General features: G+C 37.1%; 1 protein-coding gene and 1 pseudogene across 1 annotated transcript; both read right to left on the bottom strand.

The window, feature by feature from the left end:
* LOC147871092 (TBC1 domain family member 4-like) overlaps positions 1-19,645 on the bottom strand; it is a 23,115-nt pseudogene extending 3,470 nt beyond the window's left edge.
* On the bottom strand, positions 19,629-25,873 carry LOC147871091 (ryanodine receptor-like). The gene is made up of 6 exons (XM_087341236.1): positions 25,144-25,873; positions 24,950-25,055; positions 24,201-24,294; positions 22,217-22,399; positions 20,184-20,355; positions 19,629-19,765 (listed from the first exon to the last, which is right to left on the bottom strand). The coding sequence occupies exons 1-6, from the start codon at positions 25,165-25,167 to the stop codon at positions 19,733-19,735; spliced, it is 612 nt and encodes a 203-aa protein (XP_087197362.1). The 5' UTR covers positions 25,168-25,873; the 3' UTR covers positions 19,629-19,732.

Here is a 25,873-nt window from a genome sequence, read left to right as displayed (position 1 = left end):
CTGATGATGTAACCAATCCTGTGGTTGTTAATTATTATTCATAATTCAATAAAATACAAAATTAGTAAACTACAGCACAGCTCTGATTATCTGGGGCCCAATTTATCCATGGTCTCAGACTGCGTAATTACATTTTCCTTATCTTCACTTTACTTCATGGGAAATGAAAATGACTTTGATTACGATGACCTTTTTACAAATTTGTGAGTATATAAAAAAAAGGCCAACAGAAATATCAAAACAAAATCTATGGACTTGCTTACAAAATGACTTCAAAAAAGAATGTTTAGTATGTTTTGCAATAGGAATATGTATGTTAATATGTACAAATTTGTGAAAGTTCCTATTTTGCTTACACGGATGATGATGATAATGCTAATTAAATATAATCTGCATTAACTGTGTTTTAGATTATCTGGGCCCTTGCCTCCCACAACTACCATGAACAATCAGCGCTCTACTCTAATTTCAATATCAACATAATAATTGCACATTTATTCCAACTTAAAAATATACTGTGCAAAGGAGAAATGTTATTTCCTGGCCTCGTACTGGAACATTACAGGATAAAATGGTGGAATTTTTGTTAGCAGTATTAAACCTCTAGGTTCTGCTACCTGAGAGTGAACGCATTAAATACGGACTTCATTGGATTCCGGACGTAGTGGGAGCACTTCCTAATCACTAGGTCCTATTATCAGAGTTTAAATTTGTTGTTAGAGGTGGATTGGATTGAGGACAGATTCTAAAATCATATTTTAGTGTTACCTTTCGATTCTAATACCAGAGAGTTTGGTGTTCAGAAGAAGAAATTAGATTAATCAATAGCTGTTTCTTTGTGTATGCTGGTATACCTTCATATTCACAAGGTGATTAGATCATTGCAAATAAGGTTATAAACTCTGATAAACAAAAACTATGTATTACTTTCCACTTTTCACAACTTTTACACTTAAACTACTAACATTACTTATCTTTCTTTATAAAAGCACGAGTGTGTGGAAGATACGAAAAAAATTATGGAAACAAATGCCTGCAAACCAAAATTTCAGAATAACAAAAATAATGTTCATCTCCTGCAAAAGAATTGAAAAATATTTTATAATAATGAATAATGATATAATAAAATATCAGTGTAATGCAGCCAAACCCCATTGCTCTTTGAAAATGTGTTAAAATGTCCAAGTAGCAGCAACGACAAATGGCATTACAGGATTAGAAACACTGCTGTTTATTTTAAATAGCATGTAAAATATTCACCAGATGTCACAAGCATACAAATCTCTGTACATACCATAATCTGGACATCAATACAAGATTAAAATAGTCTGATGACAATTTTTACACATTGCAAAACAGATTTCCACATCTAATTTTGAAACACAAACCAATAGGAAGAAGAAATAAAGGACGCCCTTTAAAGAATTCCTGGACGATTGAGGCCAGAATGGGTCATTAGGCCCAAACTCCTTGATAGTTAGATGATGATGATGATGATGAAATTTTTTTTTTTAATTTCCCTTGTAGCAAATGCACAATATGGTGCAAAATGATGATGCAAGTGATGATATTGTGCCAATTCTGGATTGTGCATGTGACAATATTTCAGAAGTAGAATCTGGTTATACTCAAAATGAAATTGGTGATAATCATGAATTTGATCACAAAAGTGACTCATCAGACAGAGAAAAAAAGTGATGAGCAAGCAGAATCAGTTGTCGCAGCAAGATGTGATATGAAACAGCAAATGGAAATATCTGATTCATCTCCCCAAATGGCATGATGTTCAAAACATCACCAAAATACTTTGTGTATACGCATGTGTGCAAAGAATGCATAATAACCTTTATCACAGGGGATTTAAACTCCCATCATGTGGGGCTGTAAGCTGGATTTTAACTTTAGCGTGAAATAGTTTACCACTACGCTACTGCAACACATGATCAGCTAGACCAAGCATAAAACTTGGTGCACAGATGATAAAAGATAATATACATAATCATGTAAATGCTAGATCACTCTTGTTTATGTTTGGATTGCAGAATGAATGATTGAGAATATAATTACAAACACACAATGTGCCACTTCCTCCATCCATCCAATGGCTCTAGAGCCCATATTGGGCCTTGGCCTCCTAGTGCCAATTATTTGGCAAAATGCATTGATGTCTGTAGAAACAATTAATCCGAAGTTATTAATATGTTTATATTGCCTTACACCATCATTAAATTTAATTATTATAAATATAATTTGTCAGTTCATAAAAAATTTGTTTTAACCAAGATTTTAAAAAAAATAAATAAAGCATGACAATAAATTTTTCAAGTAATGTTGATGATAATACAGCGTGTTTCAAAAGTAGCTTTACAACTTGAGGGTGAGACATTGGTAAACTGATAGAAGAAACATATAATTTCAGAACATAGAAATGTAGTCAAACACTTCAAGTTTTATGTCCATCAGATATTTATGGTTCAATGTGACTTCCATTTGTTATGTAGTCAATTTCTTGCCACACGCGGTGTAGCATCTCTGGTGTCACTTCAGCAACTGCGGTGGTAATTCGAGTTCGGAGTTCGGCCACATCTGCAGGTAAGGGTGGCACGTACACTCGATCTTTAACAAATCCCCACAAGAAAAAATCTAAAAGTGTTAGATCCGGGGAACGAGGTGGCCATGCTATTGGTGCGGCCTGACCAATCCACTGACCTGGGAAACGGTTGTTGTGGTACTCGCGCACTTCTCCGAGGTAATGAGGGGGTGCACCATCTTGCTGGAAGTGAATGCGTCCTTCCTGGTCATCTTCGTCAAGTTGAGGAATGAGGAACTATTGGAGCATGTCCAGATACACAATGCCGGTAATAGTCTTCTCCATGAAAAAGAAGGGGCTGTACACTTTATCTTTGCTGAGGGCCCAAAACATTAACTTTTGGACTGTCATGAACATGTTCCAGGAAGGTACGTGGATTTTCACTACCCCAAATCCTGCAGTTGTGGGCGTTGACCTTACCAGTGACATGGAACGTGCTTTCGTCACTGAAAATTACCGAGTCCAGAAATCCTTCGTCGTCTTCAAACCCGCCGCAACATTTCCGTACTACAGTTTACGTGCGTGAAACTCGATGTGTTTGGCTAAATTTGTGCATTTAAAAATATTGCGCACGTCCTTTAAATAAATTTATATTCTCCTGCGAAGTTGTAAAGCTACTTTTGAAACACGGTGTATACTGCATGAAGCTCAATTACAAACAGGCAGAAGAACAAATTTGTGAATATTGACAGCTGACCACATTTCCTGTTTCCTTTGTGACTGTTTATTATACAGTTCTGTTCTAAAACAAGCATTATAATATTTCTGACAGATACCTCGCAGCCTCGCATTCTCCTTCTCCATCCGTATAAGAGCAGCAGTTGCTGGTTGATAGCTTTTTTCCACAGAGCACGCAGTTCTTCTCTGTCTCGCTTCAGTGGGTGCTGCTTTATACTGATTAACCCCAGGCCCCTCTCTGCTTGAACACAACAAACGGATGAGAGAATCACAACAGATAATCACAGAGCCTCTTAGTCTAATACATTTCCTGGGCGTGATGCTGACAAGAGAGAGAGGAGCTATATGGCGTGCAGTGGGATGGCTTTACTTTACTGTATTATATTTATATTTATTCCATATAACCACTGCATCTTTAGTGAAGGAAATGTCTAATTTCAGGAGACTGAATCATTCTGAGCCTCATACAGTACTCCACTACTAGCAACAACTACTCAAGAAATAAGAGGACAAAATCACTTGTTGAAACTGATAACAAATCTGTCTGGTCCTGACAAAATCCAGCAGTTAATCTTCATTAAAAGTTATGAAGCAAATTATACTTTAAGCCATAAAAATTTGTCAGTGCTGGTTCCAAACGAAAGTAAACTAAAGTTTACCAGACAGGTTCTTGTTAGGCGTCAGCATCCGATTGAAGATGGCTTGGCGCCATGATCCAGATTGCCTTGCCACATCCTGATTCAGCTCCTGTGTTGGTGATGTCTTTGAGGTGTGACCAACTTTCAGGAATCTGTTCACAAAATCAATGTTTTGTTTCAATGCTTGGTGTAAAAGTAATCTGGAGAAATTACAGTTTTCAGTTGAATACACTGTGAAAATTCTCTCCTATCTCCCATGTTTCAGCTTGTTAAATACTGCAAAATTTTTGAAGGTATAACAGAATTTAAAACCCTAAACATGTGTCTGTCTCTAAAATGTTAAACTACTGCCCTACATTTATGTGGGCGATTGCTCTACGAAATAACAGTTATGCAATTCCTGAATCAACAAATCAAACGACACTGACAAGCTTATTTTCAGACAGTGTACACCCACAATGTTATTACCTAGATATTTCACATTCTTTTAGATTCATTTATTATTTAATTTTTCAATACTATTAACAAAAATATTTCAACAGACGTGATCTATTTTGTTTTTGTATGATATTCTGGGGGTATAGCTGGACCACCTTGCTTCCAGGTGATGTAAATACGGAGGCCTGGTCTTCCAGGTTGGGGGGGTTGGGCATGGGGCTAACACCCCCACCCTGGTTTGTAGCGTCCATGATGAAGATGATACTCCACATTTTGCTGTATTTATAAGATCTTCAGGTGACCTACAGTTATGTATTTTACTTAAGTAATGGTACAGAGTTAGTAAACATACAACTGTAACTTCTTCATCTGTTATTACTTCTCATTATGTACACATTAATTACAAAATATGTTACAATTTCCTTCTTTAAAAGTGTCATAAAAATATAGAATATACGAATTCTTAAAACTTTATACTAGCCAGACTGTTTTTCATGGCTTTATACTCATAATTTTTATTCACATATTATAGTTTAGTTCTGTTTTCATCATTAAGTACTCTTCCATCCCCAACCTGAAACTCTTTATTACAGTTTTTGCTTAAGATAGTTTGGTCCTGAAGAACATTTGAGGTTAAATTTATGTCTCTCGAAGCATCTGATATACTGATGTTTGAGTGAACTCCAGCATTGAATGATTGGGGTTAGTGCACGTTTGTTTCTATGTCGATTTAGTTGACAGTTTCTGGATTCTTAGAATATAAAAATCACGTAAGTTACTACTATCAATGTGCTGTCTGTTCAGTATGCTTGAGATTTTCCCACAGTTAATTCTGCAAAAATTTTGGAATATTTCAAACAGTCCTCTGAAAGAAGCTGTTCTTCTCTTATTCTACCACAGAATGCCAAAACTAGATAAAAATATCTAAATATGCTTAAAAAAACATGAAGTTTCTGGTGATAGATAATCAAAGGAACAAATTTTAATTTCCAGCTTTGCTTAAAATATCCACTAACTTATGAAACTGTTGTATTTTTTACTGAGAAAGAATCTAACCCCTTTCAGAATTTGCAAATGTTTTATCATAACGCAAACCTATAGACCACGCAACAGTTAATTTCTCTTTCCAGACATGTGTTACAACCCCTTGCAATCTTATTCTCATACATACATACATACACTTCAATCAGATCACCCCTCACCCCGTCAAAATGTAACTCTGTTTTAGTCAGTTCCTGCAGCATTCTCGTCCTCACAGGACAAGAGCAATGTATTCTCATAATATGCAAATTGTCTCATAAATCAGAGGAAGACATTATACTACACCAGGGGTCGTCAACCTGGTCCGTACCGCCCACTAGTGGGCGATTCAAGCTTTCATGGTGGGCAGTGTGGGTTTTTGTCCGTTGTTACAAATTTGGTTCTTCCTTCATATAACGAATACACTGCTAACAACTTCGCGAGTTTGACTTTTTAAAATATGCTTTTGCAATTTACTTTTGAATTCCATCTCTAAAATTTTGAATATAGATAATAATTCACCGGGCACTTCTCGAAGTAAACTCGTGGATGAAGGAGCAACAAATGAGCTCCGTATCAAAGGCATGAGTTTAGTGCGCATAACGGCCATCATTCAGTCTTCGAGCTGTACCTCTTTCATGGTGGTGGGCAGTATGTGCAGCACCGGTGGGCGGTAAGGAAATTTTACCATCAACAAAGATACAAAAGTGGGCTGTAGGTATAAAAAGGTTGACGACCCCTGTACTACACAAATCATGTCCATCACTGCATTTGTAATTGTCATATCACACAAATATCCATTTCAGTCACACACTTTGTAGATCTGTATCCCAAATTGTTTACTGATCCTTTCATATTTATTATCTGAAAATGAGACTTTAATATTTAGCATGAGAATCACCGACATAATTACTCTCATTTTCCAAACTGTGTTACAGTTTTCATCTTGTGTATTATAAGGTTAATATTTGTCACTGAAATGGAGAGATCTCAGAATACAAAAATCTGTCTTGTATATGAGGGTTCAGAAAGATGTTATAGTACGGACTGTATCTTTGCTGATGCTCCATCTGTACAAATATTACATATAAATAACTGTATTTCCTGCATAGTGACATCAGTAAACATTTAAGATTAGGGAGGAAGTGGCGATGAAACAATCCTTCAAAGAAAAGGTTTTATCCAATTTTCACAGAAGAGGCTCTTGCAAACAGGTCATGAGAGTACAATCATTACATTTGTAACAAAGTAAATGTCCATCTCTAATTCTAGAAGAATACTAACATGACGGTATACACATTAATGATAACGTGGAAGAAATTTTATTAACAAAATGTAGATTTATGTAGTTTAAATTCATCAGGCATTAGGTTTGACTGTTTATAAGCTAAGAGTTCCATATAAACATAACACTTGAGAACAGACTTAAAAAAGAAATTCTATCAACCAACTGACAACACCACAAAAGGAACTCACATATTCATCATGGGACTGGTCTTCTGCTGTCCATTGGGAGGAGTGACGGAATTCAACTGTTGCTGGGAGTTGCTGGCAGAAAGGCTGCCATTTGACTGCTTTTCTTGTAGTTCCCGTTTCATTGTCTCGCCTTCTGCAGCGCCCACTGTAGAAGAACGCGGTCGCAGACCACTGGTACCACTGTCTGTTATGTTGTTCTCAGGTACTTCCAGTGTTGGAGCTGGTGATGAACGGGTAGTTGGGCTAGCGTGCCCTGAAGAGGATGGGGGATCCTGGGAAAACAATATGTTTTCTGTATATGAGTAAAATGCACTATCTTTCAGACAAGATATCTGAACCTTGGGAAGATTATGTAAGAGTGGTCTAAAGAAATGCATAATAAAGAGCTTCAGAACTTAGTACTGTTTGGGTTATTAAATCAAGGAGGATAAAATGGGTCAGACACGTAATGTGCACAAAGGATATGAGAAATTCACATTAGAATTGTGCTCAGAAAACATGAAGGGCATGTAATGGATTCAATGACTCAGGTTAGGCTCCAGTGGTTGGATTTATGAACGTAACAGAGATCCTTTGCACTACGTAAAAGCAGGAAATGTACTGGATAGCTGATTATAAACTTTTGAAAATAATCCTTGCAGGGTGGAGTTTGTTCATGATCTTATCTTGGGAATGTTGTTTCACATATATATGTACATAGAAATGGAAGTAGCTTCTTCACAGCTACACTTGGAATTTGTGGACAATCTTCCTTCAAACTGACACAAAAGTTACCAAGAGGAATGTTTATTAATGTATCTTTCAAAACCACGGCCTGCTGAAGTGTCATATTTCTTATATCTGTTTCTAATAACAAACCTTTCTCTGTGACAGAGAACGTACAAAGGTTTCATAACCACTGAAAACGTTCACTGCAACTTGTAGGTCTCATACACGTTCAATTGTATCTGAAAGAAAATCATCACTTATCCAGCTCTCAAGTTCATTGGAAAAGTCATCCAATGGTTGAAAACAGCCAGAAACATTTTTTTCAACCAGTACACGTCCTCCAAAATTCTATTTTATTTATATATAAATTTGTTCACATGCCAAGATAACTGTGATAGTCACACCTTAAAATTTTGTTCACGTATCTTCGTAAGAACGTCCGCTAGGTACGCTACCCTCTGGAGTCACACAGCATCACACAGACTGTTTGTTGTTGGTCATCCAAATAATGTTACACATATACTGACACTCAGATTTCATGTCACTATGAATGACAGTCATCACCACTCTTCTGCCAGTCCTAACTTTATAAAAACTGGTAAAATGTATTGGGAGATGTGAAGTTCATCTCTAATTTGCACCGTTTTCAATAAAGTACTGCTGCACACATCCTAAATATGCATGCTGAGGGCATTAAAAATGCACACAACAATGACTGATAACCTTGTTTCCCTAAATTGTTACAGTGTGACTTAAAAGTGTAATGACGCAGTGTATCAAGTTAACTATATTGCCATAACAGCAAAGGTATTTGACAACTGAGTCAGTCCACCATTTGACAAAATTCTTTCTTAGAACCCTTGAGATTACTCAATATATTGCCAGTGTTCTGTAAAGTACAGTCTGAGTAACACTAGACTAACCCATTAAAGGCTGCAATACAGAATTACAATTCAGTGATTTGCTAATTCCGTGGTGCAGGAGTTGACAGTTATTCAGCCAATCCCACGTGCGCAGAACTTGTAGGTTCATCAAAAAAAACCACCACTGGACACAATCCATAATTAGTTCAGTACAATTTATATGCTCACATGCTAGTTTCTTAAGATCCATTTCGAAAATACTATTCATGTCTGATTCTACCATGAAGTGTTTGAAACGAAGTCATCTGTTTTACTGTTTAAATCATGATGACCATATTATAATCCTTCATTAATCATACTACTACATTAAATGTACATCTTATGGAGTTCAATGTAATTCTCTTAAATTCTGCATTCATTTCTCTTAGTCACAAATATTCTCTTCAATTCTTTGCTGCTGAACACCCTTAAAGATTTTTTATTCTTTCAAAATGAAAAACCACTTTTCCTGTTCACATAATTATTTTATTTTATTTATTTAGTGTTCTGTGTGACGACAGGTCCATATGAACAGGATCATTCCCTCCTTTTCTCGGACTGGGACCTGTTCATATACGTTCTTGGCAGATGATCCACAAGTGGTTTGCCATTGCCTTCTTCTGTGTGTGAATGGAGTAATTGTTGGGATGCCACGGAGGAAAACTCCGTGTTGCCTAGACCACGGCCTTGCCCAACACAAGTTATAAATTCGAACCCGAGACCCCAGGATTACAAGGCCAGCGTTCTAACCGCTAGACCACCGTGGCTGTTCACATAATAACAACAACAAATAAAGTCAATATACAATGTACACCAACTACTCAATTTATAGAAGAGAAATATTCATTGGAAGTCCCTTTAAAGTGAACACAAAAATAAACTTATTAGTATTAACTTACATTCAAAGAAAGTTATATATATCTCTCTCTGTCTCACGTGCGCACTCACACACGAGAGTCAAGGAAGATAAGTATACAGTTCACAAATGTTTATAATAATGAACAGCAATTAATTATAAATTAATGGAGATGCAAATAATAAGATCATGTGAGATGAGACTCTCAAAAATGACTAAGCACAAAGGAGGAACTTGGCTACATGCAAGGTGGGAGTAATGGTGATCAGGGGTGGAAATTATGTTGTATGTTACTTCTTGTCATGTGCTTCTGTGTAATAAAAAATCATTACACAAACTGAAAAAGTGATACTGATTTTTAATTGCGTAAAAATAGAATTTCATTCATTAACATTTGTAAAATGGGACGTTAGTTTGTTCTCAACACAGAGTGCAGCTCTCATTTCTAACTGTAGTTTTTTATTGCAACAGCATCTCACCTTGGATGCCTTGGGTTATGTCAGGGCAGTCCGTGTGGAATTTGTGGTGCACAAAGTGGCACTGAGACAAGTTTCCGTCTAAGTCCTTCACTTTAATCAAGTTCCATATTCACTCATGTATCATCTGGGGGATGGAGAATGGGCCCATTAGCAGCCACAGTTCCACAGAGACAAAGTCTCACCCCATCATAAGAAGAGACTACGATAGTAACAGCATGACGAAACATGAGCAAAATTATTTTGAAGTACTTGAAAGAAGCAATACGGCAGAATTTTAAGTTTCAGGTACTGATCCAGTAACATGCTATTTTACCTTACACAGTGCAGCATTCATTGGCAGACTCAATTCCTTCACAACTGGTCCAAAATCATCTCGTGAGCCCTTGCGCTTCAGCAGCTGAGGGAACGTTTGGCCTTCATGAAGATGGTACTCCCTCCCAGGTACTGATTAAGGAACTCGCTGAGTGTGGCGAGCTTGCTTTCCTTCATAGTGTGCTCTTAGCAGCATCATGAGAAACTCATTCTGCTCACGGAGACTTGAGGTCTCTACTCCTCGGAATTTAGTTAATATCACAGACTGCTCTTCTTCTGGTAACAAATCCAGGCGACGGAAGATGGCGGCTTGTGTGCGCTTGTCATTCAAACCTGAAAGAGAATCAACAAATTGTTTCTCAGAAGTTGTGCGCTCACTAAAATAAAGTGTGCATGTGTTAGATACAAGCGTAATATGGCGAAGACAAAGTAAATCAACTGTAAAGAATTTTTATGACTACTTTAGGTCTGATGATCTAGGAAGAATTCAAAATATCTTTGATCCAGCAAAGAAAACTGCAGATACTTCAGGAGTATTGCTTACATCAGTTCATGATACAGGCTGTCCCAAAAAGATATATACAGACAATCAATGAATTTTCATTGCTTGAAACTCAATCAACCCTCCACCATTTGTGTATATGAATCATGGTATCATCTGTTAAGTGTCGACCACACTAGACTCCCCTCATAAACATAACACATGAAGATGAATAACAAGGCTAATAATCCATATTATAATGTGCATACATATTTTTGGGATACTCTGTATTTTACAGGACACTAAACAAGATGTAGAGAGGACAATTCTCTTTTCTACTCCAAGATAATATTAAAGGCAGTACTATTGATGTCAATGAGCCGGGATAGCTCAGTCAGTATAGTGACTAGCTACGGGCTGGACGGCCGGGGTTCGATCCCCGACGGGGGCAGAGGATTTTTCCTCTAGCCTCTGCGTCCAGACCGGCTCTGGGGCCCACCCAGCCTCCTCTACAATGGGTACCGGGGTCCTTTCCCGGGGGTAAAGCCGGCCGGGGCGTGATGCTGACCACTCACCCCCATCTAGTGCCGAGGTCAAGGAAGAGAGGAGCTATACCTCCTCTCCCCCCAAACGCCTACATGGCGTATAGTGGGACAAACTTTACCTTTACATTTTACAATTGATGTCAATTGGCGCACCTTAAGATACACAAAGCTAATCAAGAAAGAGACAATGTATGCTGTCTTATCACATTCACTATTGGGAATTTAAATGCAGGCTTATATTAAATGCCTGGGCTCATGGAAGAAGTTCTGCACTGTCTGAAGACAAAAAAAATACATTTTGCAAATTACAAAGGAGACAAATGTTATATAATATCATTAGTAGACTTAGAGAGTGTGATACCACGTGTAGCAACAGATTTTAGTGTCACTGACTAAGTCACCACACAACGGCGTGACTTGAATTAAAATTATTTAAAATCCAGCAACAAAAATCTCACTGACAGTGAGAAATATGTTATTCTGGAAATTTTTAAATTTATAAATAAAGTTGTTTGTACTATTGTTACAGTTTCTAATTTTTATTGCTACTTATAATGTACTATGTGTACAAAATAATAATATTTGTTATTAAAAAATGTTACTGGGGGGGGGGGGGGCATGGTGTGATCACATTACAAGCTTTTATTGTACATTTTTAGAATTTATGGCACTCAGTCTCAAAGAGGTTTCGTGTCCTTGGATTAGGCCATTCCTCATGCCTAAAGTAAAATACAAAAAGATAGAACTGTACTAGTAACTGGTCCTTCTAGGAAACAACTGCTATGGCTGCAAGTTTGGAACCACTGAAGAGACAGGAATATAAGAAATATGTCTGGAGCGACATTCAATGTAATGATGTTCATACCTAGTTTAAAAACAATCTGTTCAGTAGAAACATTGCTGACAGTACGTCATTGATCGATAAAGGAACAGACACTGGACTCATAAAAATAACCCTCACATGAGGCAGTCGACATTTTTGTTTCAAGTAAAAAATATTACGATATATATTACGAACATTATCTCATTACACACTCACCTTCTGCTTCGGCACAGAGCTTGTGGTACCACACCTTTGGACAGTGTTCACAAGATAGCACTGGCAGCTTCTCACGTAGCTGTGCCTCTGTCGTGGCAAGAAATGCTTGTCTTGTTGCTGTGGAAGCATACCAACAGACATTTAAACAAAGGATTGGCAACATTCGAAGTAATGGTATGAGTCAATTATGAGACAGCCTCAGAAAGTACACAACATACAGCATTCTCATCACAAAATTCTATAATTTTTATGTCAGATGTTTAACACATTCACTCCCAGGTACTTGGCTGCTGGTTTACCTCTCAGTCATCTTCAGTAGTACTTCATGTTCTACAGATATGAATGACAAATGACCTACAAATTTCAATGAATTCCATTAAGGTAACTGCATGCAGTGACAGAATAAAACTACATGCTCAAAGTGTGTTCTGAAAGCGTTATGTTTTGACTTCTAAAGGCATGCTGCTCTTTGACCAGGATCATACAGCGACGATAGGAATATGCCCTGATAAGACAAAAAGCGCCTTTCTCAGAAAACTGAGAACACAGTTTCACATCCTGTAACTAGATAGTGTATGCAGGTACCTTTCGAAAGTCCTTGAATCACTGATCGACTGCCAATCACTTCTCAAATGTAATACTTCAAAATATTTGGAATTTTGTTAAAAATGGCTTAGCTGTGTGAGCATGTTAAGAACACAGAAAAAAAAGTCAGATTATAATTAATTCAATTCCAATGCCACATAATCATTGTTCACAAAAAGAATATTATTAAATATCCTTGAAGCCGTTTATTTTTTAAATTATTGTTCCTTACAACTTATTATATTTTTTAAATAATGATATTTATGAAAGCAAGTTACATCAAAATTCATTATCTGAAAAACTGGACAGAACGCAAAACATTTATCACATAAATTCAATAATATCGGAATAATAGGTGAATTTGATAGAGAAATGGCGCAAAGAACACTTTGTGGCCAAGGGCTGTCCATCACATCTTTCAGATTAAAAGATCACACTGCCATCTACCAGTTGCCATATGAACTATATGTGCTGTCATCTGTCAGCTGCCATATAAACTATTTGATATCCCACCCATAGGATGTACTTTAGGATGATGATGACAGACTGTTTCCTTTGCCGCAAGGATTGAACTTTCCTGAAACCACAAGAGTCCACTGTCTTTAGAGATATGTTGCATACATGCCACATCCGCTCAATGTGATGTAGAGAATGTCACTGGAACTTACAGCAAACAAATAATGCTTCTAACAGGCATACAAATAAACTATCAGCAAGATCAAAATCTTATCTACATAGTTACAGCAGTGGTATGCAAGTAAGAATGGATTACCTGAGGTGCTGCATGGGTTAGTACATCTTAACTGATGCTGGCAGCATATGGAGGGCAAAAGAGTTTTTATGGCTTACTAAAACCGGCAAAAGAATAATGTCGAAAAAGACCTGTACTGGTTGAATCTCCCAAGGTCCTTTTATTTTATTAGGAACAGTAATAGATACTGAGCCAAATTTAGTAGAATAGTTCAGTGGTTGGAACCCCCTCCCCCCTTCCGCCCCAAATTAAGTAGGATTTGAGGTTCTCGTGGTGGCAAGTATGAAGATGGCCGACTTCTGGGTTGTTGCGCTGTGTAGTCTGGTAGAAGTCATGAGCACAATAATGATGGAGGCAGCAAGTATCTCTGAAACATCAGTAAACTTCTACCAGACTACATGGTGCTACAATCAGCCATCTTCAACTCTCCGAAATGTTTCATACTACATTAAGAATAGGTTCTTCCGATAAAATGAAGTTATAAAATACAGAGATAAACTTATACTTACTCCAGTGGTAATGCTAATTCATTAATCTATGTAATGAGAAATGGTTTCTATCAATTCATCTTCCAGAACATATTCAAAAATAAATTCCCAGTCAAGATGCTACAAGATGTGGCTCACATTCTTTTGTACCAATGAACATTGGAAATAAAGATGTCCATCTCACCTGCTACCAAATCATCAGCTACAGATTCTGACTGGCACTTGAATACATATCCAATGTACGACTCCACATTCAACTCTCGACAGATGAACCCAAAGTGGTCTGCATTCTTGATTCCCTGCACATAAAGTTTGCACCCATCACAGCAAGTTTTTCTGACTTAGTCCCTTAAAGATATTTAAAAAAACAACACTGAAATATGTCAAACGGAATCTTAAGGCTACACGAGAGGCTAAAATGTAGATAAGAAGACATTATTAACAATTTGCTATGCTACTTAAATTCAGTGTTTGCTTATGCTAACAAAGCAATTTAAAACCAGCAAATTTTTATGCTGTGGCAATATGAATTTAAATATAAAGAAGATGGCTGTATTTTGGTTTGTTGTGCCATGTACACTGGTAGACAGTCTTTTTCATATCTGGTGCCACGAGTACCTAAAATATTGTTTTAAATAAAGTGTTTATAATGCCAAGACATCTATAATGACAAAGTTCTTTAAATCTAGTGCTGCTTTACGCCACCACACCATATGGACTTTAAATTCAGCATCAAAAAAATTCTCACACCATGTCAGATGTTAATACTAGTACAAAAATGACTTAAAAATTCACAGAAAATAACTATGCACAATACTAAAGATGACTGGATGTTGCGCCACGTAGTCTGGTAGAAATTGACTGATGTTTCAGAGGCGTTTACTGCCTCCATTATCAAAGACATTTTCCAGGATGATATGACATATAGTCTGGTAGAAACTGACCAACAGTGCAAAGGTGCTTACCACCTCTATGCCTGCTGATAGAGGCTGTAAACACCTCTGAAATGTTGGTAAACTTGTACCAGACTATATGACATATCATCTCAGAAAAACAGTCATTTCATTTTCATGCTTGACACAATAAGAATCTGAATCTCATGTATGTATAATAATGTATTCAAACTTTCACAGTGAGACACACACACTGAATGTAGTTCTAGTGCTGAAACTAGTGTTGACTTGTTAGGCAGTACAAAAAGATTACACCACAAGATAGGAAAAAAAAATGCAGTGTGAACATAGATTATGTATTGGGACGGAGAGATGAAATCGATTCAGTAATGAATTTAAATTTTTCTGGAGTGTAAGGAAAAAGTTAATATCTTCCCATTCATGTGCATGAGCCAAACATTAGGTTTCATGTTACTCTGTTCTAGTGCAACTGTTTCGAAATTGTCCATGTGCACGTTCCCTATTACTGATGACAACGGAAAGCCCATTGTCATTCTATATGTTAGTAAAACTCTTCACTGACTTGGAAGTGCATAGCCAGATCTGCTTCCAGGACATCTTGTGTAAGCACACTGTATTCACTTGATCAATTAAAAATGTACACAAAAGACGCAAATGAGGAGAGGTTATGTGAACGTTACCAGACTTAACATTTATCATATGGAAACAGGGTATCCCCCATCCCCCCCATCATGGAGAAGCCAGCTGGACAGAGCTGTGATCCATGTTCAATAACATTAAAATATAAAATTATGAGGATGGCCTGAAAAGTATTGCCTCCTCTTAATTAAAACATGAATGGGAAGGAATTTTTCAACGGAACAAAAACATAGGAAAAATTTAGAGTTTACTCTTCAAAATTATACATTATTTTTCTACAGTCACCTTCTATTTCAATGTACTTATGCCAATTATAAACTAAATTTTTTAAATAATTTTTTGTAGAGCTATGAGTTTTCACAAAGAAATTATCTCACAGCGGACTTCACTTCTTCATCTGACCTAAGCGAAGAGATGAAAATCACTTTGCTGGATCTGGGCTGTATGCGGAATAATGCGAGAGGGAAAAACCCAGACATTCAATCGCTTCTCGTGTTCAAGTACTGGTGTGAGATCTAGCGTTATGTTGAAGGATTGTGTGGTTTTTGTTATCAACTCTTTTGAATCTTTTTGTCAACTTATTTAAGGATTCGATACAATGTTCAGATTTAATGGTTGTCCCTCATTACATAAAATCAGCAACATCCCAAAATGCAGTCGCCACACTGAGAGCTCAAACACGAGAAGAGATTAAATGCCTGGCTTTTTCCCTCTTACCTCGTCCCCCATATAGCCCAGACTTTGCACTGAGCGATTTTAATCTCTTCCCTAAGCTCAAGGAACATTTAAGGGGCAAGCCCACTGTGAGACAACTTTTTGCACAAACAAAACTCAGAGCTCTATAAGAATAGATTTAAAAAAAATATTAATTTATCGTTGGCATCAGCGCATTGAAGCAGAAGGTAACTGCAGGAAAATAACGTACGATTTTGAAGAATAAACTCTAAATTTTGTATACGTTTTTGTTTCATAAAAAGATTCCTTCCAATTCACGTGTTATTTAAGAGGAGGCATTACTTTTCAACCCACTTTCACGTACATATTCCAGGTCATAACCTCCAGCCCATCAGTACCTGGATGCAGCTAGCAACATCTTTCAGGTGCTTGTGCAGTAGAATTTGCTTTCTGTCTGGACTGATGAGCCTCAAATCGATGCGACCAACTTGAAATAGCATCGTGCGGTTGTGATCAGTCTGAAACAATCAGATGTCATGTACAGTTCCTCATTTTGAGTCTGTGAAAACATTATTATACATGAATATCACTGAGTGAACTCAGTAGTGCTCTGCAAAGTCTCATTTGCAGACCAGTAAATTAAGAGCGGGCAATCTGACAACTAGTACCCCATTTGCCTCATACTGCGCAGTTGGTACAAATACCAGAAGTATAAAAATCTAATTAATAAACATATATCAGCTAAGAGTAAACAATTTAAAGTGGAATTAAAAATAATTTCTTTCGACACACACCTTCCACTCTAATGATGAATTTTTAATTTTGTAATTTATACTATTGCAATCATGTATGTAAATTTCAAGTATGGTCATGAGTATAAACTTTTAGGCATATGGAAAATAACATATATGCATGTATTCTTATGTGGATGTGTTGTTATTTACTTGGTATATTAATTTAATAGTAATGTATTTTGAAATTAGTGTCATGTTATCTATGCTACTTATAAACATACTGTATGGAATTATTAAAAGTGTATTCCCAAACCTGCAGCTCATAAAAATACACTCTTCTCCTACCCAAATAGTCATTGAAACCCTTTCATCATCACATTTCCTGAGTCACATAACTAACTAACTAACTAGATGGCTTACCGAACCCGAAGGTTCATCACCGAATTAACCAAAGCCCTCCACTGGACCCTGACCTCGGCCAACAAAATCCAGTCTCCTTCAACTCCTATCTCCCATAGATCCCACCTGACATTATCCTCCCATCTACGTCTAGGTCTCCCCAGCGGTCTCTTCCCTTCAGGTTTCCCAACCAGTACCCGGTGCACACCTCTTGTCCCATCCATGCGCGCTACATGTCCCGCCCATCTCACTCTTCTCGACTTAATCACCCTCACAATACTGGGGGAGCAGTACAGATTTTTAAGCTCGTCATTGTGCAGTTTTCTCCACGCCCCATCGTCTTCCCTCTTAGGCCCAAATATCCTCCTCAACACCCGATTCTCAAACACCTGCAATCTGTGTTCCTCCCTGAGTGAGAGACCATGTTTCGCACCCATACAAAACAGCGAGCAAGATTATTGTTTTGTATACTTTAATTTTCAAGTTCTTAGAAATCAGACGGGAAGACAAAATATCTTGGACTGAGAAGTAGCAAGCATTTCCGGAATTTAATCCTCATGGTCACCAAAATTGCTTGTATCGCTTTTTCTCATTACCACGTGTCTTTATATAACTTTTCATCACCTCTTTTCCTCAATCATGTGCTCATCACCAATTGGATAACAGCCTACTCTTCTGTTCTGCCTATCAGATTCATCACATTCAACTTGTCACGTACCGCCTGTTCTATATAAGGCTTCAAAACACCCAACCATGTGTTGTTCACACCGAAGACAACAACTGAAATTTTTGCCAAAATACGGAATAACTTTCAAGATTCAACATAGATCATTCTCGGAGTCTGAAGACATTCATCATGTATGTGGTTAGTCTAACTATAGTGAATTTTTCTCCTGAAAAATGTTTAAGAGATATAAATGGATTTAAGAAGTGTTACAAACCTAGAAGTAACTTGATAAAGGATGAGAATAGTGATCTGCTTGCAGATTCCCACAACATTTTGAACACGTGGAAGAATTACTTCTCTCAGTTATTGAACATACATAGGGCCAATCATGTTGGCAGACAGAAACACACAGAGCTGATCCATTAGTACCTTTCTTGAGGTTGAAATTGCTATTGGAAAGTTAAAAGATAAAAACTGCCATGTAGCGATCAAATTCTGGCAGAACTGATTCAAGGAAGAGATGAAACATTATATTCTGAGATCCAGAAACTCTTTAACTGTATTTGGAATAAGGAAGAATTGCATAAGCTGTGGAAGAAGTCTACCAATTTACAAGAAGGGCAACAAAATTGACTGTAGTAATTATCAAGTTATATCATTGTTTCTTCTACTTCATTTTTTTTTATTTGGTGTTCTGTCTGACGACAGGTCCATATGAACAGGATCCTTCCATCCTTTTCTCGGACTGGGACCTGTTCATATACGTTCTTGGCAGATGATCCAGAAGTGGTTTGCCATTGCCTTCTTCTGTGTGTGAATGGAGTAATTGTTGGGATGCCACGGAGGAAAACTCCGTGTTGCCTAGACCACGGCCTTGCCCAACACAAGTTATAAATTCGGGCACCGCCGGGAATCGAACCCGAGACCCCAGGATTACAAGGCCAGCTTTCTAACCGCTAGACCACCGTGGCGGATTTGTGAATGCAGTAAGAAATATTTTTGAGTATCCATGTATTTTGATTATTCATGCATCTTTTCTTCATTAGCCTGGATAATCAGGAGTTTACCACAGCAAATTAATGCTTGTACATTTTTAAATTTCCTTTCAAATTTTTATAAATAATTATTGATCGAATAAAGATGACATTAATTCAGACATTTATGTACAATATAAGTTCAGACTATCCTATAAAAATTAAATATGAAATACGGCCCTTTGGTCTCATTTTAATTAAGTTCTTTATTATTAGTGTGCTGCATCAACATCCAAAAGGCCAATTACAGATACAGCACAATAATAAATACAAGAAGGTAACAACAAATAGATTATACGATTAAATATAATGTTAAAGCTATCTCAAAGCTACAATTAACTTTTATCATACACGAATACAGAATTTAAATGTTGCATTATCAGATTACTGGCTTGATGATTCAGCAATGATCGTACTACTGCAATGCATGGCCAAATGAATTGTGCATAAGCCATGATGCAAGGACAATAAAGGTTAAGACTCTCCCTCACTCATTCATTAACATTCATTCATTTTCCTTGTTGCAGTACATCAGAAGACACATACGTGATGAAGTCGGTGAAGAGAGAACCGCACTTCCGAATCACACGGGCCATTCTAGACTCTTCTTCTTGACTACGGCTGAAGTCTAAACCATCATCCATCTTTCCTTCCTCATGGAGTACAGCTTGCTTTTCCTCAACTTCACCAACTCCTTTCTTTTTTTGTCTCGTATGACTGAAAGAAAGAAAGTGCAGTATTGGAATAAATATTTTATAAAAATTAATTTATCTTAGTGTGAATGCTAGGCTGTGACAGAATCTGCTATAAATATTTTACAGCTTATTTTATTAAACTTCATATTAGTGCAATGATTCTATGGTGTCCTTAACAAGATTTTTTCTTTGAAGAAACATTTTAAATTTTGCTTCTGAACAGTTTCAGTAAGATAGTATTTGGTTTCTCCATAACTGCATGTTACAACGCCACATTATTATTCATTGTGCAATGACTGTCAGGTAAAACTACAACTCTCTTTGTCAACACTTATTTAATATAATAATAATAATTTCAAATTCTTATGTTACAAATCTGGTAACTTGAAAAGTAAACACCTTATGACCCAATTTAGTTGACGGACGATACGTATACAGACCTTGTACGAGAGCCACAGCCCTGAATCTGAGTGCTGCACAATGACAGTACTGTCACCATATTTGATGATGGGAGCTCCGATCACTTCTAGAGCCTTTTCTTCCAGGACCACTTTTAGGTCATCCTTCTCTTGTCGCAAGCAGAAAGTGGACGTGGCAAATGTAGCATCATCTCTGCGTGCAAAAATGTTACATGCATTTTTCCAAAACAGAGATGAATATACTCTCATCCTAACTTTCAAAGCAAAAGCTATTTAACACCAGTTGCCCAGCTGTTCTGTTCAAGAGCGTATGATATTACAATACGTGTAAACTCATTAAAATCATTTGTTTTCTAATTGAGAGAAATTGGAGAAAAAACTGTAAGTCATAAACCTATAATACGAGTAGTAAGGATATTTTATACTTGAGTTGTAGTAAATCTTTGCAAGACTGTATATTCTTGGGGTCCTTCTAGTTAAATGTTATAAGGTTTATAATTACTGATGGGTCAGGCGTTGTATATAATGCATGTAGGCCTCAATCTCATGTAATGCAGAAATGAAACTGCTTCAGATTCTGAGGAACAAAAACTAAAACATCATTACCACCTCTGCCCAAGTTCTGTTTATATGAGCATATGCACAGAACGACTGTAAAGTCATGCAACCCATTCCTGACACACATTCTATTCTAAAAAAAAATAAATTAAGCTGAAATCAGAAAACAAAGAAAAATATATTTTATATTATATGTTGCTAATGTCCATTGTGTTCGGTGATGCACGCACTCAGGCTTTCGCTCAAATTTAATGAACTACAGTGTAGAGTTCCTGTTACAGAAAAAACAGTTCACCAAAAACAAGAAATTGTCAATTTCTTCGGCACAGGAGAATCTGGAAATCTAATCATAAACTCATGCTGGCCATGTTAAGTAAGAACGAAATGGTCGAACACTTTCTGCACTTCTGAAGAAATTATCCTTGCACTTCAACTGCTGTAAGGCATTAAAAATATATTAAAATTAGCCATCAATCACAAATATAATAATATTAAAAGATTAAAATATCATTTTAAGTTCCCTATCGAGTACTCGATTTACATGTGGAACTTACACGACATGTTTCGGCCATATATAGCCATCATCAGGTGTTATGTATTTAAACTTATCACTGAATTACTGATTTTTTTATACTGATTTTAATGATTTTTAGTCTTTATTTTCTTATGATGTTCTTGTCCTTTATATTGTTTCTTCATTCGTTGTAGTATCACAGGTCACTAATATGTTTGTAGTTTTTCGTATTTCGGTAACCAGCCATGATCCAATACAGTACAGTACATCTCCGATCTCTCATAATACTGATACGATATTACTTCTTGGTCCATATACAAAACATTGACATCACTACGAAATACGAAATACAAACATATTAGTGACCTGTGATACTACAACAAATGAAGAAACAATATAAAGGACAAGAACATCATAAGAAAAATCATTAAAAATCAGTAATTCAGTGAAAAGTTTATATACATAACACATGATGATGGCTATATATAGCCGAAAAATGTCGTGTAAGTTCCACATGTAAATCGAGTACTCGATAGGGAACTTAAAATGATATTTTAATCTTTTAATAATATTATATTTGTGATTGAGGGCTAATTTTAATATATTTTTAATACTATATAAATCACAATGACGCATCTACAATATCTTATGCTGTAAGGCAACTGACGGACTAGTGCGAGGAGGTTAAAACATGACGTGCCATGTGTGGGCCTTGTACACCCACAGCAGTATTGTGTTTTTATTAATCCAGTTAAATTGTATTGAACTGCAACCATCAGCAAATATTTTAATATGGGTTATGTGACTTCTCAGTTGCCAGCCATCTCTACTGGCAGTAGAATCCAATGGTTCAACACTGCTAATGCAAATGTCAACCACTGGATACAACCCTGAGCCAGTTCCAACTTCACAACCTATTTCTGTAAAATCCATACTTCTCTTATTCTATGGTTATGCTATTTATCTTCCATAGTTAACATACTTTCTTACTAGGTAGAGCTCATTGTTCTCATTAACTCCCAAGTATCGAACAGTAGTGAGGTGGCGGATCCTCATCGGATGATACCAGTTGATGAAGCCGCCTGCCCATTTGGTTCTTGCCAATTCCAGTCGCCACAGCGATCTAGCTTGACTCATTACACTGCCGCCCCCATGAACAACAATGCTGAAAAAAATTAACAATTAATTGCATACAACAGATCGCCATGGCTGTGCGTTCTATGATATGTGTGGTTTTGGACCATTCAGACTGGAATCACAGGTTTCAATTCAGGTTGAAGCATGTTTCTAAGTACATAACACACAAAAAAAAACAATTTCTGTGTTCATTTCCACGTGCGTCTGCCAACGGAGTGACTATCACGTGGCCACTCTTTGTCTTCATACCCCAGGTTTCTGTTACAGACTTGTACTGGCTACACAGAATTACCATACCAGCTGTTTAAAAATTTAAATTGACCATCACAAACCTAACACTTTGGACATGAAGGGTAAATCCCGTTTTCCTAAATAATCAATTTCTAACACAATTATTTATTATTAAGTGTTCTGTCTTACGACAGGTCCATTGCTCTGCTCAAAAAGAGCTCTCCAGTTGTCCCTATTCTCGGCTTCTCGTTTTCATTCCTGGAACGTCATCTTCTTTCCTTGTTTCAGATCGTCGGTTAGCTGTATCAGTCTTCTTCCCAGTCCTCGCTTTCCTTCAACCTGGCCTTCGATGATATCACTCAGTAATCCATTCCTTCTCATAATATGTCCCAGCCAGTTAGCTTTCCTTCGTGTAATCGCCTGCAGAATGCTTCTTTGCTCGTTGACTCTCCTCAATACTTCTTCGTTGGTCACTCGATCCGTCCACCTGATCTTCTCTATTCTTCTCCAACACCACATTTCAAAACTCTCCAGGTATTTCTGTTCCTTCTTCCTGAGTGTCCAAGTCTCTGCTCCATACGTAACACTTCACTAGTTTCTTCTTCATCTCCGAGCCCAACTTGCTAGTGAGAAGTATCCTCTTCTTGACGAAAGCTGCCTTGGCCATGGCTATCCTTCCTTTTACTTCCTTGGTGCATACGGCGTCCGTCGTGACTATGCTTCCCAAGTACTTGAAATGCTCCACATTCTCAATCTGTTGGTTTCCAATTACAACGTTCAATGGTTCTGCTCTCGGTGCTATCCTCATTACCTTTGATTTTTCAATGTTGATTTCCATTCCATACTCTCTACCTGTTTCCACTAACTTGTCCATCATGTTCTGTAATTCCTCCTCTTACTTCGCCAATATTTCTAAGTCGTCTGCGTACTTTACAGTCGTTATGACTCTTCCTCCAGTTTTGAAGTCTCCAGAGCTTCCTTGGCTAGCCATTCCCCGTACAGGTTAAAAAGAATTGGTGATAAGCAGCATCCCTGTCTTACACCTCTACCTATCTCAACGCTGTTGGTGTCTCCTGAGTCCAGTCTCACTTTGACTTTTTGCTGCATATACAGGTTTTTGATTAGTCTTCTATCTCTCCAATCAATTCCAATTCTTTGTAGGATCCTCATTAATTTCTTCCATTTTACTCGATCGAAAGCCTTCTTCCAGTCGATGAAGCAGGCACATACTTCTTCCTTCCTTCTTCCTTGACATCGAGCTAACACAATTAGAATGAAAAAATTTAATTATAAAAATTAAAAATATTCCAGTGAGATCTGATACTTTCAAGATGAGTATGAAGATGGTTGTTTCTTGGATATAGCACCATGTAATATGGTATATATCAACCAAACATTTCAGAGGAGCTTATTGCCTGTATCATCACTCTGATGACGGAGATGGTAAGCTCCTCCGAAACGCACGTCCATATCTGCAAGACTACACGACGCCACATCCCAGCAGATAGCCATCTTCTTTAAAAACAATCCCTTTCTAAACATATAAAGGACCATACCTCATAACTGTATTTCATCCCTTCCAATAAAACAAATCTTACTTTTGTCCAGGTTGATCGGTCCAAGTAGATGGAATGGTGAGGCATTCATCACCCCTATGGAAGAACCTTAACACATGACCACCAAAGACATAACCTGAAATATGAATGTGCATTGTTTCAGTTACGCATCTTGCTTCAGATAGCACTAAACCATTCAGTTTCCGTTAACAAATACAACCTATAATAATATCATCTAAATGTATATGCATGCAAGTAGTAAATTATAGACCATTCAGACTGAGCAGTCAGTTTTGTGTAACTACATGCATGCATCCCCCCCCCCCACACACACACACACACATACATATATAACAGTTGTCATGTCCACAATATAATACAACTATATTTTAATGGAGGTTCATAATATCATAAAGCAGAATCTCTTCAAGTTAAGAATCAGACTTCAAAGTTATTTTTGGCATTGATCTACTGAGGTAACAACTTCTATATTGTCATTGAAATCACATTTACCAACTTAAATGAAGCGATCAATTTGAAGTATAAAATTTAAAACTGGCAGTAAAATGAAGCATTTGTTGCAACTATAGATTTGAAAGTGACAATGTTTTTTTTTTGGGTTGTGACATCAAGAAGACTCATAGGAAGATACCAAATTTCAAAGACAGTATGTTTCTCCAAATCCACAGAGCACCACAACTTGGAAGAACAACACCATCATCTTCTATCTATACTTTATAGTATGCCTGATTATAATTACTCTCTAGTGAGCTGAAGTGCTGTATACATACCTACATACTTCATCCTGCTGATACCAGTTCCATACGGTTGCACAGACCAGTGAGACACGTGAAAAGATGCGTTCACCACAGACAGGTCATTTTCTTTAGCTGTGCGCTTTAAAATGGCAAGAATGAGACAATTACAGGTTGTATTCCAATATTATGGCCAGGTTTTAAACTAGGTGTGGGAATATCCAACTTACCATCTTACTTCCCTCTAAAAGCATCTTTCAAACAAATGTTTTGCTCCTTCTACCAACTTCTTCCACTTCCCAACCAGTATCTCAACTTGTAATTGTAGCTCTGCTGCAAAGTTTCGGTCAGCATTGTTCAGCAGTTTCTGTGTTGTTATCATTTGGCTGCAGTGTTTCAATATCATCTTGGAGAGCCTGTATAAAATTTATACAGACTCCACTGTATTTTCTGTTTTTGTCTTACTATTCTGTTATAAAATTAACAGCTACAATAATTAATTTATAAGGGTCTAGGATAGAAATCACCAACATTCTTCTTTCTGTAATACAGCCTCTTCCTTCAGAAACAGAAACTTGTTCAACTGATCGTAAATTTGATTATTCTTATGAGAGTTGAATACTCATCACTGTGATCACAAAATCCTGTTATTTATTCTGAGTCACTTCAAAGCAGAAGTCATGTATAATGTATGAAGTCCTGAAGATTATATAAATTGTATGAAATGACACGTTCGAAATTGTTCTTACTTTACGTCCTCCACACAAGGGAAAGATGACACACATAAATTCAACACACGCTCAAATAACGTCACATTAACTTGCACGACCTCGCAATATATGACAGAAGAAATGCAGTGGACAGAAACGACACGCAACAGTTACGCCATTTTCTCGTACGCAGGGATGGCAACATCTGAAAAGCAGCGAACACATCCCGCCATCGCGGGAGAATGAGGGA

This window comes from Zootermopsis nevadensis, unplaced genomic scaffold (assembly GCF_977971745.1).
Source record: "Zootermopsis nevadensis isolate Lab colony 2312 unplaced genomic scaffold, Znev_1.0 Znev_ptg000066l, whole genome shotgun sequence".
Lineage (NCBI taxonomy): Eukaryota > Metazoa > Arthropoda > Insecta > Blattodea > Termopsidae > Zootermopsis > Zootermopsis nevadensis.
This window is presented reverse-complemented; position numbering and strand designations above follow the sequence as displayed.